The 16,026-nt window shown below is 43.2% G+C and overlaps 1 protein-coding gene across 4 annotated transcripts in view; it reads left to right on the top strand.

Moving 5' to 3' along the window:
- The window catches only part of FARP1 (FERM, ARH/RhoGEF and pleckstrin domain protein 1), a 543,186-nt gene that overhangs the window by 423,831 nt on the left and 103,329 nt on the right, over positions 1 to 16,026 (top strand). For all 4 annotated transcript variants that reach the window (XM_078657512.1, XM_078657514.1, XM_078657515.1 and 1 more), the window contains exon 17: positions 13,193 to 13,274. In XM_078657512.1, the coding sequence (XP_078513638.1) occupies positions 13,193 to 13,274 (82 nt within the window). The remainder of the gene's footprint in view (positions 1 to 13,192; positions 13,275 to 16,026) is intronic.

Genomic DNA, 16,026 nt, shown 5'->3' on the forward strand with positions numbered 1-16,026 from the left:
GTAACGTGTTTAGTTCACTGATGCCAGGACTATGGTGTGAAGCGCTGTATGAATGAAATAGGTATACATTACACTTAGGGTGACCAGATTCTCAAAACAAAAAACGGGGACAGGTCATTGACATAGAAGTAGGACTACGGTTTGCAGTAACCATCGACATAAATGTAGGATTATTTGACAGCTGTCATAGACCTAGAAAAAGGACTACAATGACAGCTCCCTCCACAGATCGAGATGAAGCATTACAGACAACAAATCTGAGGTCTTTTATTGGCACCCCTCTCCTTTACACAGCAGCATTAGTACTTCTTATTACATTTACACTTTTAAGGACTATAGCATATATTTGCCAAAAATCAATAAAACATCACATGCTAGCAAATGCCAGTGCAAAGAGAGATTGCACGCGCATGTTCAACAGGAACAATGAAAAACAGGGACATTTCTGTGTTTACCTGGGACACTGTTTGAAAACGGGGACATTTGAGTCACTTGGAGAAAAGTGTCGGGACACGGGGACACTTCTCCAAAAACGGGGACCGTCCTGGGAAAACGGGGACGTCTGGTCACCCTAATTACACTGATCACGTTTCCTTACTCTGGTCTCAGCCAACAGCTGACCGAAGGATTGGTTTCTACAACTCCCCCAACTCTTGGGGCTTAATGATGGCGAGCTGGCGGGGATCGTGGGGGGTGGGAGGGTTGCTTCTGCTTTGCACTGGTAACGCTTGGGTATTGGCAGAGCTATAAACACACGAGAGAAATCGTTATCGGTTTTTTCCCGAGGTGCTTTCGCCATCTAGTGGCTGAAACGGGAGTTTGCTTCCAATATTTAGGCCCAGTAGAAGCTAATGAGGGCAGGCGCCACTTCATTCGTTGTAGAGGGACATATAACGCGGTCTGCCCAGTGGCGTAACGAAACTTGAGCCCCCCCCCCCAACCCTGCAAATGATATAGAGGGGGGCACGCTCCTGACCTAGGACCCCTCCCCCCCCCCCCCCCCCCCCCCCCAGCCGCATACCTGTGAATCCAGGGGCGTAATGCAGGTTCATGCAAGGGGACAGGCAGAGTAACAAGAAACCAGGTTTCTTGCAGGGTGCCTGCTTGCATGATAGAAATGGAAATGTGCGCAAATGGTCAATTTGTAAATGTAAAGGGTGCTTGGAAGCCAGTATTGGCTTTAATTGATGGAATCACTTAAAGCTTCTTCATGGCAGATTTATTCTTTTTAATTGGTAGTGTAAGAGGTACCAGCTGAGCTGTGAAGTGCTTGCTTTAAGGGACAGTTATTACAAAAAAAGTGCCCTACGTACAGTCTGGGTATTACCAAAATGTATATTTTGAAAGCACCATTTCATCTTAAACTTTTTTGCACATTTTGTAGCAGTTTATCTTACACTGTGTGTAATGCTAGTTTAAAATAATGACGTATTCGCAGTGCTTTCCGTCACAGGCTGGGACCTCATAGCCTTAAAAATACACATCACTCTTCTCCACTGTACCAACCAAGATAAAATGTTATGGTTCTCTGGTTACACACACACTTACAGACCTCTGCAGTGTTGCAACTAATGGAAGTTTCATATAGTACGATAGTGCATTTCCCACTGAATAACTTAACTTGTATTAATTTATAATTTAAGCTGCACATTATTTTAAACCCTTCCATGCTGATGACGGCACCCAGCCGTCATCGGGGCTCGTGTGCTGATGACGGCTGGGGGCCGTCATAAACCCGCCCACTCGCGATTCTGCCCACAGGCGCAGAATCGCGGCCGCATGGAAGGGGTTAAATGTAGTTACCTGAAGGTGAAAGGCCACAAAAACGTCCAGTATATTTTGTTGTTTTTTAGCAGCTCATTTGACCACACTCACTGACCCAACCCCCATTGCATGCAGCATCAGAGTTCCCATACTGTTTATATAGCACTTCGACTGCTGTGTCGAAGCCACTGCTGCACCGTTCAGTGCTGGAAAGTTATATAAAGCGTCTACAGGTATTTCAGTGGCGACCAGAGCCATTTTCCATGTACACAAACAAGGCCTACATGCTGCTGTTTAAGACTGGACTGGATCTTAGGTGGTGACCCTGTGTTCATAATCAGTGCTTTAAATGGGAAAAAATAAGTGCAGGTACTCTTAAAATGAGCCATGAGTGTAACAAGTGGGCGGGGCTAGGGGCGGGTCTAAGGACAAGACATATAAGACACTTCTACTATGTGGCCGAATACTTATATATTCTTGATTGCGCATTCACAGAAACAAGCAGCAATGCTCACACAAAGCATTCCAAGAATGTCCTTTTAAATACCTCCCTAGTGTCTGCATTCTCTCCCTCTTTCACTAGCTTTTCTCTCACACACACAAACATGCGCACACAAGCAGGCAAACACCCAGATAGAAGCAGACAGACACTCACACAAAAAACTCAGTTGGGATAAAGGCCATTTTACACCCCTTATCTCTGGCGGCTTTCTTAATTGCTACTATTGGTGCAGTCAGCGGGATGCCTGGATTCGAGTGTGTGCACAAATGCACACCATGGTGTGAATGTGATTGACAGCGTAGGGCCTGAATGGCCCCTGCTCTGTCAAACACAGCGTGGTGGTGAACACTGGACATTATGCAGATGAGCCCTGCTGAATTGTTTAGAGGTGGCTGAGCTTGGGCTAGAGGCTCTTTGGCTGTCAGACAGCCTCGTTCGTGCGCGTGAGCCAAAGCAACAATGTGTCTACCTTTGTTGAGTACTCTCCTTGGCAGCAGACAAGTGCCGGTACTCAGAGCGGTAAAAATGAGAAGTGCTGGTACTCAGTACCGGCCCATTTAAAGTACTGTTCATAATATGATATAGCTCATGGACAGTCCCATCAGTCTCTCATTCTGGAAACTCATAAGTTGAGAACAAAATGTTCAGCAGGCTTCACCCTTTCTCCTTGTATAAGCGTTGGTATTTAATCTCCCAGTGTATGTAAACGGATTATATCCGGTTTGCCTTCCAGATGCCTCATATGGGAATCCTTTATGGGCAGGAGAAAGATCTCTCACTGCCCTGCCTTTCCGTTGGATTAGGTCAGTCACCCTCTGTGTGCAATTAATTTGCCCCTTTTCCAACAGACGCGGATTCAGTAACTGTTCTGTGCTGTGTTTTCTTAGCTCCAACCTGCCTCCCTCATTTCCGTAATTTGAAATATTCAGTCCCTCACATTGACACAATAAGTGGTTCTATTGTATCATGGCCAAGAAGGGCTTCAAATCGGATGGACTCACAAAAAGAAAGGATGACATAGGAGGTCAGACCTTCCTCTTTAATTAGTTTACACTATTCGTTTATCAGTTTTAAAGTACTTCACAAATTCAACACTTGGGTGAAAAAGAATAACAACGTTCGGTTACCAGTGACCACATAATTCGCTTGGTAGTCTCCAGTTATTGAAATAATGGAAACTGCATTGAATTTCACGACCTATGACCATTAAAGGTGCCAAAGCCATATTGGTACTATGTAAATCCCAAAACAATAATATAAAAATATAAATATTTGTAGGGAAAGAACACCCAGTTTGATGAATCTGAACAGATTGTTTTTCTGTCCAAGCCTGAGCACACATTGCGTTTTGAATTTTTAATAAACCATACCCTTAAAGAATGAAGTGGCCATTAGGTGGTGTGGCAGCTTGGGGTGTGAAATACGGGTACACAGAGGTATGTAAAAATCTTAATTTCGTCAACTCGTGTTTGCCAAAACAAAGAAAGTTTAAACCAAGCCAGCACAAAATATGATACCTCTTTCTCAGTACTTCCAGCTGCAAACAAGAAACAACACTCGCAAACATGCAACTAAATATATACAAAAAGCACCACAATACCCAAGAGCCAGCCAACTGTGAGGGAACACTCGAGATCAGGGTATGAGGGAACCTGGGCCTGGTGTATCAAATAATTTCACCCCTTCACTGTGTATGGGGAATGCGTTGACACGTAAGGGCAAAATTCAGATCATAGCACACCCATATGCACCAAACAAACAAAGCAGATAATATGGTTCCAAGCCTTTAATGTGATCAATACAAATACACTTTAGAAAAGAAATGGGGCTGTACATCATTCCATCATTTTCCTTTCCCATCACTTTAGTGAACACTTGTGTGATTGGCAATGTAGGGCTCAATTGTAGTAATTGGGAATTTAGTCTATATAAACAAGGTGCATGAGCACGTCTGATTCTTCAATTAGCGGACTCTTCAAGATTCCCATTTAACGCCAGGCAAGATTTGGCAGCCTCCATTTTGAATTCTCAGCAATAGAGGATTTTGAGTTGCCAGGCTGCTTAATCTCTCTCAAGAATGGTTCCATTGGCACCACTAACAAAAACAAAAGGACACAGAACACCCTTGTTGATGCTGTGTCATCTGTGCCTCATATTTCCCTTATTCTTTGGAGCACAGTGTTAAAACTATGACACAGGATTCTGTGCTGAGCATAAGACGTTTGTAGTGTGGTTTGCTGATTTTTTTTGACAGGCCTTTAAATCATCATGGTTGATGAAAACTTTCCACATCACCCTTGGGCTGCCTGGAGGACCTTTAGACTTTGTCAATGCTTGGTTTAGTTTGCCATAGTTTTGTTGTTGTAGGCCTGACAATCCCTAGCCAGTGCTTAATTTTTTTTAACAAAGCAAAAATATATTTTTGGGGCTCAAAAAGCACACATTGCCAAACAATAAAGGAAAACTAACGGTTCTTCAAAGAAACAGGGTTTTTTATCTTTTCAGGGAATACTTGCGCTCTGCTATGTTACTGACTGCCTGTCTGGCTGCTCTTGTTCCAGGCCGTGGTGCTATAGGGGAGGGGAGACCCTCTTAACCCCTCCAGAAGGTGTTGGTTCACAACACTTGAACAATAAAAGACCAATTCCTACGCACACACTCCATTAAATTCAAACACTCAATTGTGTAAGTATCAGTTCAAACAGTATAGTCATAAGGAATGATGTCCACTTCTTCTTGTGAGAGCAATATTTTCTTTTTATTGCTCAAGGTATACCACGCCAGCCGACACGTGTTTCATCAGAGTACAAGTCACTCTGATATTCTTCAGGGCTTTCTTGTTATAGTGGCGTGTATTGTAGTTCCACTTGACCGGTGATAATTCCAACCCGGTAAGGGTATCTTTTCTGTGTAGTGGAAGTATATCTCGTCTCCTGCAACTTCTTCAAGCAAAAACAATGTTACTCGTTTTCTAGGCGCCGTATATTAGCGCAAGATAGGAACAGGAACCCTCCTTGTTTGAAAACAAGTTAATGCTGCTATTATGGCCGTTTTCTGTTTCTGCAATCTCTAAGGTAGTTATACCGATAAATGCGTGCAAATGTTCGAATTATTCCAGGACCTCCTATAAAGGAAAACTACTTAGTGTGAGGATGTGCTCCTTGTGAACAGGCAGCATTCTAACACTAGCAACACAAAAGTGCACCGCTGGGTCTAAAATGAAAATGGAGTGCGGGGGGGCCCCTTTTAAAGGATGGATTCCCTCATCCACCCGTAGGTGGCATGCTTCATCATTGGATCACCTCCTTGCACTGCATACCTAGTCGCAGTGTGGGCTACAACACCCTCACTGAGAGGGAGGAGCTCAGGGGTGTTTTGTGATATGGCCAAGAGGTATTCTAAAGCCTTGAGATGAGCCAGGCGTGGAGGAAGTGAAAAGGTGGGGTGAAAGTGGGTTAAAACGAACTCCCTGGTATGTCAAATCAGACTTTGAAGGGACATCAAGAGGTCAGGATTAAAAGAAATGGGCTATGGCTGGAGAATTCAACATGTCATAGACGCTTGCTGGTCCAACACTCACAATGATGTTAGCCAATGGCTGAAGTAGGCTAACCTAATCCCTCATGCTGTATTTTGTAACAGACCAGTGGATGAGGAGGGCTGTCTGAAATCCCCTGTGTAAATAAGTATATTATATAATTTTACTAAAATCAAAAGGCTTTCGCTAAAGCCAGACCTCAAAAACACATTTCTTTTGCAACATTGGATATGTTGGATGTGATAGAGAAAGTTTGAATGGTGCTGACCTTTGTCACCATGGCAGAGAATCTGCAGAAGCCACATTGCTGCGTGTATTACACTTGCTCGCACAAGTGAAATAGAGCGTCTTAAGGCGCTACCAAAAATAGAGAAGTGGAAGTCCTCTCCTTATGGCTACATCCGAAGGTGGTGTTAAAACCTTCCTGGAAGCCTGAATGAGCATCACAGACCTCTCCGGTGGTAGGGAGGACACAAGCAGGGGTAGGCCTCAGACTGTATCTCAATTATACATCACTTTGCTCAATGCCATTTTGTCTTTTAGTTCGACCTGAACGTTCAGTCTTGTTTGTTGCTTGGAGGATCAGTTAAATCATTTAGTATTCTAACATGCTCATCACTAGAGCAGTCCACCTCGAAGCTGGAGAACCAGGTTCGAGTTTCTGCAGGGACGCTCAACATCCTGTGATTCTGGGCAAACACTAAGGGCCAGATGTAGGTAATCCAGATTTACTGATTCTAAAATACCGAATTTTACCGATTCGGTATTTTAGAATCGGTAAATGGGATGTCAGTATTCATTCTGTAAGTATTACCGAAACAGTAAGTAAAAGGGGGAACACATTGAAGGGTGGCAGGGTGTCACTTTGACACTCTCTTGCAACCCTGAATTGTGTATGGGTGCACATGTGGCACACATACATGCCCTAAAGGCATGTATGTCTGCCACATGGCACTGTAATAATTTGCAAAAAATTGCTTCTTTTGGGGTTTTCGATATTTACCACCAACTTGTAGTTGGTGGTAAATAACGAATCCTAAAATGGGAAAAGCACTCATTTGAGTGCTCCCTACATTAAGGATTCGGTAATTTACCTAATCGGTATTTAAGAATTCAGTAATTTACCGATTCCTTAAATTACCGATTCGGTAAATTACAGAATCCTTAAATTAGGCCCCCTACATCTGAAAAGCCTAATACCAGTCGGTAACGGCCGAAATTCGGTAATCTCGGCCGTTACCGACTGGTATTAGGCTTCCTACATCTGGCCCTAAATCTCCCTGTGCCTAACCAAATGAATGTGTCTGTCTGTAACACACCTGGAGCTCATGTAAAGTGCTCTGTTACCTCCGGGGCGAGATTGCGCTATTAAAAAAAAAAAACCTCCAACTCTTGAAGGATTTCTTATCATTTTTCACATTTCTCTTCTTGTCACATGCTACTGTGTCTGACAAGATAGAACGGGTGGATGCACTAGTGACTGACATATAGGCTAATGTGATGGTGGGGGGGTTATTTCTGTCAGTGTACAAGTTCCCACGACCTCCATCTCCTGAGCCAATAACAGTATATTATCTTCCTTTCTCTTCCAATGTTCTAGTCTGCTGTCAGGTTGTCCTTGCATTTGTTATTTTAAGAAATTCTAGCATGCCCGTTTTTCCTTTTGTTTATTTTTTAGAAATACTTTTTTGTTTAGACTATCTGTGCCGTTTACAATTCAAACACTGAGGTATTCATAGGCTGTGATATCTGGAATGCAAAAGACAGGGACTACTGAGAAAAGTAATGATGTCCTGGTTTGAGGGATAAAGCAGCATACTAAAGCTTGGGGAGTTGTACTGAAAAGCAGTAAACATGAACAATAAATTACAGAAATTGGGCTTTCAGAAACAAACCAGTGTGGTGATGTACAATCATTTGTGCCCCGCTAATAAGGGAAACTTGTAGTGTCATTTCATTATTTAAAATCCACTGCCCAGAAGGACCTGGCCACCCTCACTTTACCAGATTAAAAATTAGAAGTCGGGGCTGGATAGGGAGTTATTAAAGTATCTGGTCAATACCAATACCATGAGGTTTAGAAATACCACGGGTCCTATTCACAAACCTATTTTTCTCTGTAAATATATGTTTATGGGAGAAAACCACTTCATTTACAGTGTTCCCAGCAGGCATAAATGGATTTACTACAGAATATTTCCTCACCTCAAGTGCAGTGAAATCTGCAGTCCTAAATCCCAGTCAAGTATTGGGAAGGGGCCTGCCAAGGCATTGTTTATCTTGCAAGTTCGGGATCGTCCACAAATATGTACATTTATGGGCATTCCCAAACTCTGATTTGACCCTTTTCCCCACTGGAAATGATTGTTTGGCTGCTCCCTTCCAGGACTGAAGAAGGATCGGAGCACACCCAGATTTCTGGGGGTATATAAGAACTTTCTCATCTCATTGGTATTTTCAACCATCATGTCTTCAAGTGCCTGCATTCTTCCCTCCAGACATCCAGTTTTCAATTCCACTGCCAATACTAAGGCCCCCTCAACAGGGAGTCCCTATTTTGAACGAAAGTTAATACAGTGCAAATTTTCTCCACCAGTTCTGTTTTCAGGTCCAAGATGGAGTTCAAAAACAGACATTTGCCCCTCCGGAGGTCCTCACCATCGTTAATGGACCTTGTCTCCATTGTCCTGTTTTTGGATACAGCCTTGCGTGTGTTAAACAAATACTTTTTGCTTTTTTCTTCACTTCTATGCACACCTCTGCCAACGAACACCACCCTCAACTGATGCGAAAGCTTCATGTGGATGGGATGCCACATGTTTATGCTTAACCTGGCAGGTCCCAATAGGGATATAGATATTCAGCCTTCTCCGGTTTACACTTATCCTGGAAGAATCATAATGGAATTTTTAAAGAACCTTGGGTAATATCACTATTCAGCCTCCTCTTCTTCTGTGTGGCTTACACTTGCCCACAAGGAAACACTAAGACATCTCTAAACCCTGATGAAGTACCTTGTCTGGACGAAACGTGTTGACTGAGCTGCAGTTTAATGTTGTGAGGAGTAAAGAAAATCTTTTTTGGGAATATCATATCATGGCTCCTGCGTTAAATTGGATCTATAAGAAGAGTGCATATGTTTGAACAATCTGGATTAATATGTGGTTAAGTGAACTTTCAGTAAAAACACTGTGCTTCCTAAGCACTCGCTTTTGTATATTGTTTACCACCCTCAACTGTTCCTGATTCCACTGGTATCTGACAGGATGTCCCTACCCTGGGTAGATCATCCAGACCACAGAACGCCACTACTCTAAAGGTGTCGGTCTCAATCAGCACTGATGGCGGCACTCTTCTTTGGCTGCTTTGTCCTCCGGAATGATGTCACCTCTTGGACACGGCCGGTAGCAACACTTTAGGTCTCAGTTTCTGCCTCCCTGGTGCCACTCTAGTAACATTGCTACTCCTGCTGCCCATAACCCCTCACACCTCGGGCAGGCCATCATGGGGGTTTGCCACAACTGACGCTCCTCTCTCCATGCTCAGCAGCACAGCCTCCTGATCAGACTCTGGGGGTTCTGAGATGGCCGCCTGGGTTCCAGCAGGAATCACAGTTGAAATGTAACCCCTGTAGGTGACTTTTCACTCACCTCTTTTCCTCAACCCTGGGGCATCATAACATACCGTATATTGGTAAAGTGCACTTTCACCCAAGTGTATCTTGGTGCTGAATAATAGATATTTATTGTTACACAACTCAATGGTACTCATTCTATTGACCTCAGAAGGATGAAAGGCTGAGTGAGCCCGCCGGTATTTGAACATGTGACCATGAGGTCGAACACAGGCTCCTACAGTGGACTCATTTGTCCACTAAGCCACCAATCCCCCCCCCCCCCCCAACCGCTCAACTCTGGAGCTGCAACTGGCAGAAAAGATGAGGACTTATTTGGGAGCACCAAGCATCAGCAGCCCTCTTGGGAACTGGCCTCCCCCTACCACCTTTGAAAATTTGAGTATGCTTGATCTGCCGAAATTTGATATGGGAACGTTGTGGAGGGCATAGGTCGATGTGGTATTATTGCATTACTTGAAATTCTAATCCCGGTTCAGAGTCCTGTTTACACACAATCGAAATGTACCCCCCACCTCTTAATCAGGTCTTAATTATCATGAATAATTGTCTACAGAGATTGGCAGCGAGGGCCCTGGAAGGTAGGGGTGTAAGCCACATGTGGACATTACAGATGTTTCAAGCTGTGTGCGAGCAATAGGCATGGACTTGATGAATGACGAACTCCGGAAAGCCTTTGCAAATACAGTGCAGAAGCTAACCCTCTGTTGTCCTTCGTCCACAACGGGGCTAACTTATGACTGTTTTTTTTCTGCACACAAATTGTTTTGCTGTGTTACAGAAGTGGACCATAATCACATGAGATACTGTGTTTTCAGTGAAGTGCTGTTCTTTATTTGGGTGAACCATTCTTCTGTCTTTCTCCACAGACCGAAGTTCACGAAGTTTAGTTTCCTCGAAATCTAGTTTGTCTTGTAACTCACTTCCTTGTGTGCCTACTCTCATTCCCTCCTCCTGGGGGATTTAGTGGACTTCACTGTGTCCTTATTCTTCATACTGAGCCACCAAACGATGTCTATGCACTTTTATTTCTTAATTCAGATATTTGTTTCCTCATTCCGCAGCCACTTCGAGCATTACTCGTTTTCCAGTTCTCTCTTATGAGTGTCACATCTACTATGACATAGTGGAATTATTTCATCTTGGCTATGAATGAGAACAACACTAAAATACGCCCTAAGTGGCCAAGGGTATGCCCAGATGTGGGTCTCTTTCTCGCCGTCCCTCTGCATTCTAGCTAGTCTAACTAATGAGGGGGTGATACTCCAAAACCCGGCCCAATGCTTTTTTCTGGTCCAGGGAGGACCTGCCCTGGCAGTCTGGGCTGTTCCCATGAATGGGGAGTAGGGTCAAGACTGATTTGCATATGGCTGGGTCCAAACTGGGGTGGCATGGTGAGCAAAAGAACAATGGATTTAACCTTGATCTCTTGACTGGGAGGTGAGTGTTTGAAAAGTTTCAGCACTCCGTCCATCATGTTGTGTTTGCTATGAGTGAGAGCCCCTTATGGCTCCTGGAGGCCATGATATATGTTCTGCATTTCTTTTACCTGCATCTTTGACCCTGCTGAATAGCATTTACTGCCCACAGCTAAATGTTTGAAAATCCAATGCTTTGACTTTGACTCTGTTCTAGATGACCTAAAATCTGTCGAATTTTGATGCAATTTAACGTTGGACAAATTGTCAAACTTTTTGAGTTTCTGTGGCTATAGTTGTAGGTAGTTCAACGCCAACACTTGTCTCCCAGTCAAACGTTTGGTAACATTACTTTGTTGAGAAGGCAGATTTAGGTGTTTGGCTGGTTCGGTTTTCATTATTTAGCGGTGTGCTGTATCACTGTTGTTAAATAGTCACTCTTTTGCCTTGTTCACCCTCATTTATTGCTGACTGATACTGGTGGTAACTGACTCTGACTGTACCATGGGCTTTGCTAAGCAGGCCCAGGGGCAGTGCTCTGTTTAAAAAGGTACATGTAATAGGGTACATTTAAAATTGGCAATGACAGACCCTATACGTCCTTAGTTTAGGGCTAGCGGGTGCAAACTGCCTATAAGTCTCTGGTATATAAAAGGGCATGGAGGTTTAGGTTCAAACTACCTCTAAGTCCTGCCTTGCAGCCTTGCTTTAAAAGTAAATTCTCATAATTCATATTGACAGTCCATATAAGTCCCTAGTATATAATAGTGCTAGAGGGTTCAAACTACCTGTAAGTCCCTAGTATATAATAGGGCATGGACGTTTAGAGACCCAGCAGATTTACTGCACTTGCATGTGTGCACTGCTGAGTGCCTGCTGTTATTTTAAAGACAGCCTAGCTTTGCAGACTGTCTTTAAACGTGAATGGTGTGTAAATTCGACTTTGGTGGTATGGGCACTTAAACATTGATAATCTAGCTTTTGTTTACATATTAGGCACCCCCAAGGTCTCCCCTAGGTGTCCAAGGGGTGGGGGTGGGGGGGGTTCATGTAACTATAAGCAGGGATCTTATAAAAGATGTTTTATATGCCCTGGTGAATGAAAGAGTGCCCATTTAATTTTTCCCCATTGTAGATACTTAGCTCCATAGACTAACATATCAGTATTTTACTTAGATACAATTATTGCTAGGAAAGTAGTGAAATATCATTCAAGGACTTAAAAGATTGGTATTGATAAAGTCAGCAACTTGCAACTGTTGAATGTATCATAATTAGTACAGAAGAGAAGTTCTAGAACTTTCTCTTCTGTAAGCCAAAATCCAGCCGTCTAGTGGTCTCTGCTGATTGGTCCGCCTTAACAGTCTTAGTCAGGCTGCTTTGATTAGCTGGTAAGTGGCCTGTCCGTAGCAGAGGCAATCTGTTGGAGAGAGCTCTGAAGCTGAGGGGGCTGGGTAAATCAAACTGAGCTCAAAGAGATAGTAGATCAGTAAGGAATGGCAGGTGTAGCAAACCCTCCACCAACCCCACCCCCGGCATCACGTGTCCCAGCCGGATGGCAGGCTTAGGACAAGGATTTGCAGAGGTAATGGGAGGAGAGCTAATGGAAATGAGCCACACTGTGGGTTGGTTTATCTAGTTCTTATTCCTCTGGAGAGAAGTCATCCATGTTGGATTTTGGAAGTGCAGTGCTTTGTGGGATAAGAAGAGGCCACACTTTAGAGGCAATTGTCCTGCTTTTGGGTGACATCCTGCATCTCATTGGACAGTGTTGCCCCCCCCCCCCCCTGCTTGTTGCCTCAGAACACTTAAGAAATATGTGAGAGCTGCCTAGTCTTCAAGGAGAAGGAGGACTGCCCTTCTGGAGCTGGATCTGCACCCAAAGGCCTGCACCCTGGGTAACTGCACCTGCTGCACAACCTGGTACTACAGCCTTGGGGTTGTGCCTTCCTTCAAGAAGGATTAAGGAGTGTACTCCTTGCAAGCAACAGGTTAACAGAGCCCATCTGCATCATCTCCACCAAGAGCCGTCATCCTGGAGTGCGTCCAGTGAATTTTTAAGGATTTGGCCAGGTGCATTGTGGGGGCTGACTTGGTTTGTGGGCCCTGTCCAGTCTTTAGAGTTTCATTGAGATACTTGGCAGGCCCTGCAAACCAAAAAAAACTATACAGCTCAGAACTTGTGTCCAAGTTGAAAGGCTGTGATTTCCAGTTTACCTATGTTCAGATATTCCTGTTTCTAAGCCCCACTGTATGTTGCTTGTTCATCTTCCCTTTGGTAGTTTATTTGCTTATGAATTATTTGAAATTGTTCTAATCGATTGTGCTTCTTATAGGGAAGGACGATCCAATGCCCACATTAAAGGAGATTACCAAAGAATCGGTGATGTCATGCTGAAGAACATTCAAAGCATGAAGGTAGGTGAGATGGTCTGAGAAGTGTACATTTTGCTATGGTTAAAGGGCGAGCTGCCTTGGGAACTGTTTTCTCCCCCATTGGTATCCCATGGAGCATTGAGTAGTGCAATTCTCCTTCCTTACCACCTCTGAGTTTTAATCATTTTCCTGAGGTGGAGCATCGATTGTAACTAGTAGGCAGGAAGGCTTAAATCAGCATACGACCCAAAAACTGATCTTGCTAGATAAAGGCGTTGACAACCATGCATCGTTTTAGTGGATAACAGCCTGAAGGACTGAGTGTTACAAGTTAACGTAAATGTATATATAATTGTCAGTGGAGGGAGATGCAAGGCAGATGAACAATTTTTTTACCACCAGACATGGGACAGGATTTTGAAGAGATTTGGCATTCAGTGTTTTTGTTAAGATTGACATAATTTGTAATTGTTTAATATTTTAATTTGTAGTAATAAATAACTGTTCTAGCAAGATTCATAGCAGTGTTTTTGTATACTCTCATGTGTCAGGCCGAGTAAAGCGCTTCATAGTATGTTTAAGTCCTTAAAGCCCATTCTTGGCTAGCCATGTGGCTGGTACTTCTTTAAAAGTTTAAAAAGCAGGTACCAGCCTGGCGAGTCCTGCACCACCGTACCATCTGAAGTGAGTTGCAGCAATGACGTGCAGCTGGATTTGAACCAAATGACTGGACCAGCCGTCTCTCGTCCTTTCTTTGTATGCGAACAGCCCAAACCCAGATTTGCAGGTCCCAGGCAAGCCTCTTAAATTCATGCCGCAGTATAAAAAAGACAAATCCTTTAAAGTCCTCACTTACTACTTGGCAACTTTTTTTTTTATATACCTTAACATGTTCTTTATAGAAGATAGGCGAGTTTCGAGGACCTTTCTGGCATGGAGCCAATCATTTTTAACCAATAACATTCAACAGCTTTGATTAGGCATGCAGCAATCCTATTCGGGTTAAGACGCTGAATGCTTCTGGAATACTTTTTCTCTTGACCTTGTTGTTCAACCTGGATACGCGTCCTTTGCCCGGGTCACTCCTTGTGATCACTTACACTTTCAGAATTATGCTGAAGGACACATAGCTCATACCTGACGTGATGGTATATCTGGTTCCTGTCAAAGAATTTATGGACTATATATATATATATAGATATATAGATATAGATATATAGATATAGATTATATATATATATATATATATATATATATATATATATATATATATCTTCATGATGTACAACATCCTCTTTCTGAACATAAAACATATACTTTTGGTTACCTTCGATCTAGCAGCATCATTTTGTTCACAAGGCCATGTTTCATGGGTCATGACCTTTTCCTTGTTTAGAGTTTCATTGTCTGGATGCCTGTGTGACCTGGAGTTCTCTTGCATATCTCAGGTGAACTCTTTAGTAAAGGAAATCCTATTTCAGATGAAAATGTTAAGAAAGGTATTCCCACTGCTCCAAAGCAATTACCAGGCAGAGTTAATTAGTTCACTGGTCCGGTCACCCTTTAGACTATAAAGATCCAGAACATGTGATAGCCCAAAATGCAGATCCAAAAACTGGTGAGAATTGCATTTTATTGTTCTTACCACCCTGACGAGGCTGTAAAGCCACACTGAAATGTGTGCCTCAAACATAACAAATGAGGCCCATAGCACATGCTTTAAATTCAATCAACTGACTTATGTGGACTCAGTTCAAATCCTGGTTTAAAAATAATAAGGCCCCCATGGCAGGGCTCTAGCTGCATAAATTTGCCCCTCAACACACCCAACTAGGAGCTTGAGATGAGAAGTATCCTTGTGGTCTGTCACACCAGTTTGAAACAGCAGAATGAGGTGGAAGGACTCCAAAGAAACAGAACAATCTACTGGAATAACCTTGAAGACCCTCCACGCTCACTGACTGAAAGGTGTATGTGTGCACTCTTTGTATAGTACAGACCTAGCCGAAAGGAACTTCGGAGACCTTACTCTGGCTGCAAGGACCATGCACTTAAAGATTACTAGACCCCTTCAGCCAACTGTACCAACCTATCGTGTGGCTTATCACAATGTTTAACATTTCCATCAAGACCACCACCAAAAAGAGGGTCATAGACCGTGCTACCAGATTGGGGCTTTTTTTCCCAAGGTAAACCCCTGGGTGATCCTTCAAATTTTTGTGCCACCGAGTTCAGTCATTGACTTTTATGCCTTCGTACCGAAGCATTTACAGGAGCTTGTATTTACTTTCATGTGACCTGTTAGCAATTATGCAAAAATCCCTCATAGGAAAATTAAATGCCTCTTGTACAATAAAAGGGGAAACAGGAAATCCCTACTGGAAAAAACCTTAGCACTCACTTTTGATTCCCAACCTTTCTCACACCTGCTTCCTCATCCACATTGTCTGGCACTCTTCTTCCAGTTTTTGAGGTTCAAAGAAGTTGAGCATTGAGCATTGAAAGCCGATGGAGAATCCCTGCCTCCGCCTGTTTGAACAATGGCCTTTGTCTGGTTGATTACAGTCAGATGCCATTTTGCAGTCCAAGTATTTCAGCAGTGGTGGTGTGGGCAAAAAAATGTAAATAAATTCATAAAAAAACAGAATGGGTCAAAGAATGAGGAAGAGCAGCAGTAGTTGAGTAGAAAGAGGAACATTACGCTCTGAGCAGTGACACAATACAAAGCTGACTGGTAGGTCCGATTTGTCATATGATGTCAGAAGCTCTATATTTGTATTACAAGCCTTTGTAC

Source organism: Lissotriton helveticus, chromosome 8 (genome assembly GCF_964261635.1).
Source record: "Lissotriton helveticus chromosome 8, aLisHel1.1, whole genome shotgun sequence".
In the NCBI taxonomy this organism is placed as follows: domain Eukaryota; kingdom Metazoa; phylum Chordata; class Amphibia; order Caudata; family Salamandridae; genus Lissotriton; species Lissotriton helveticus.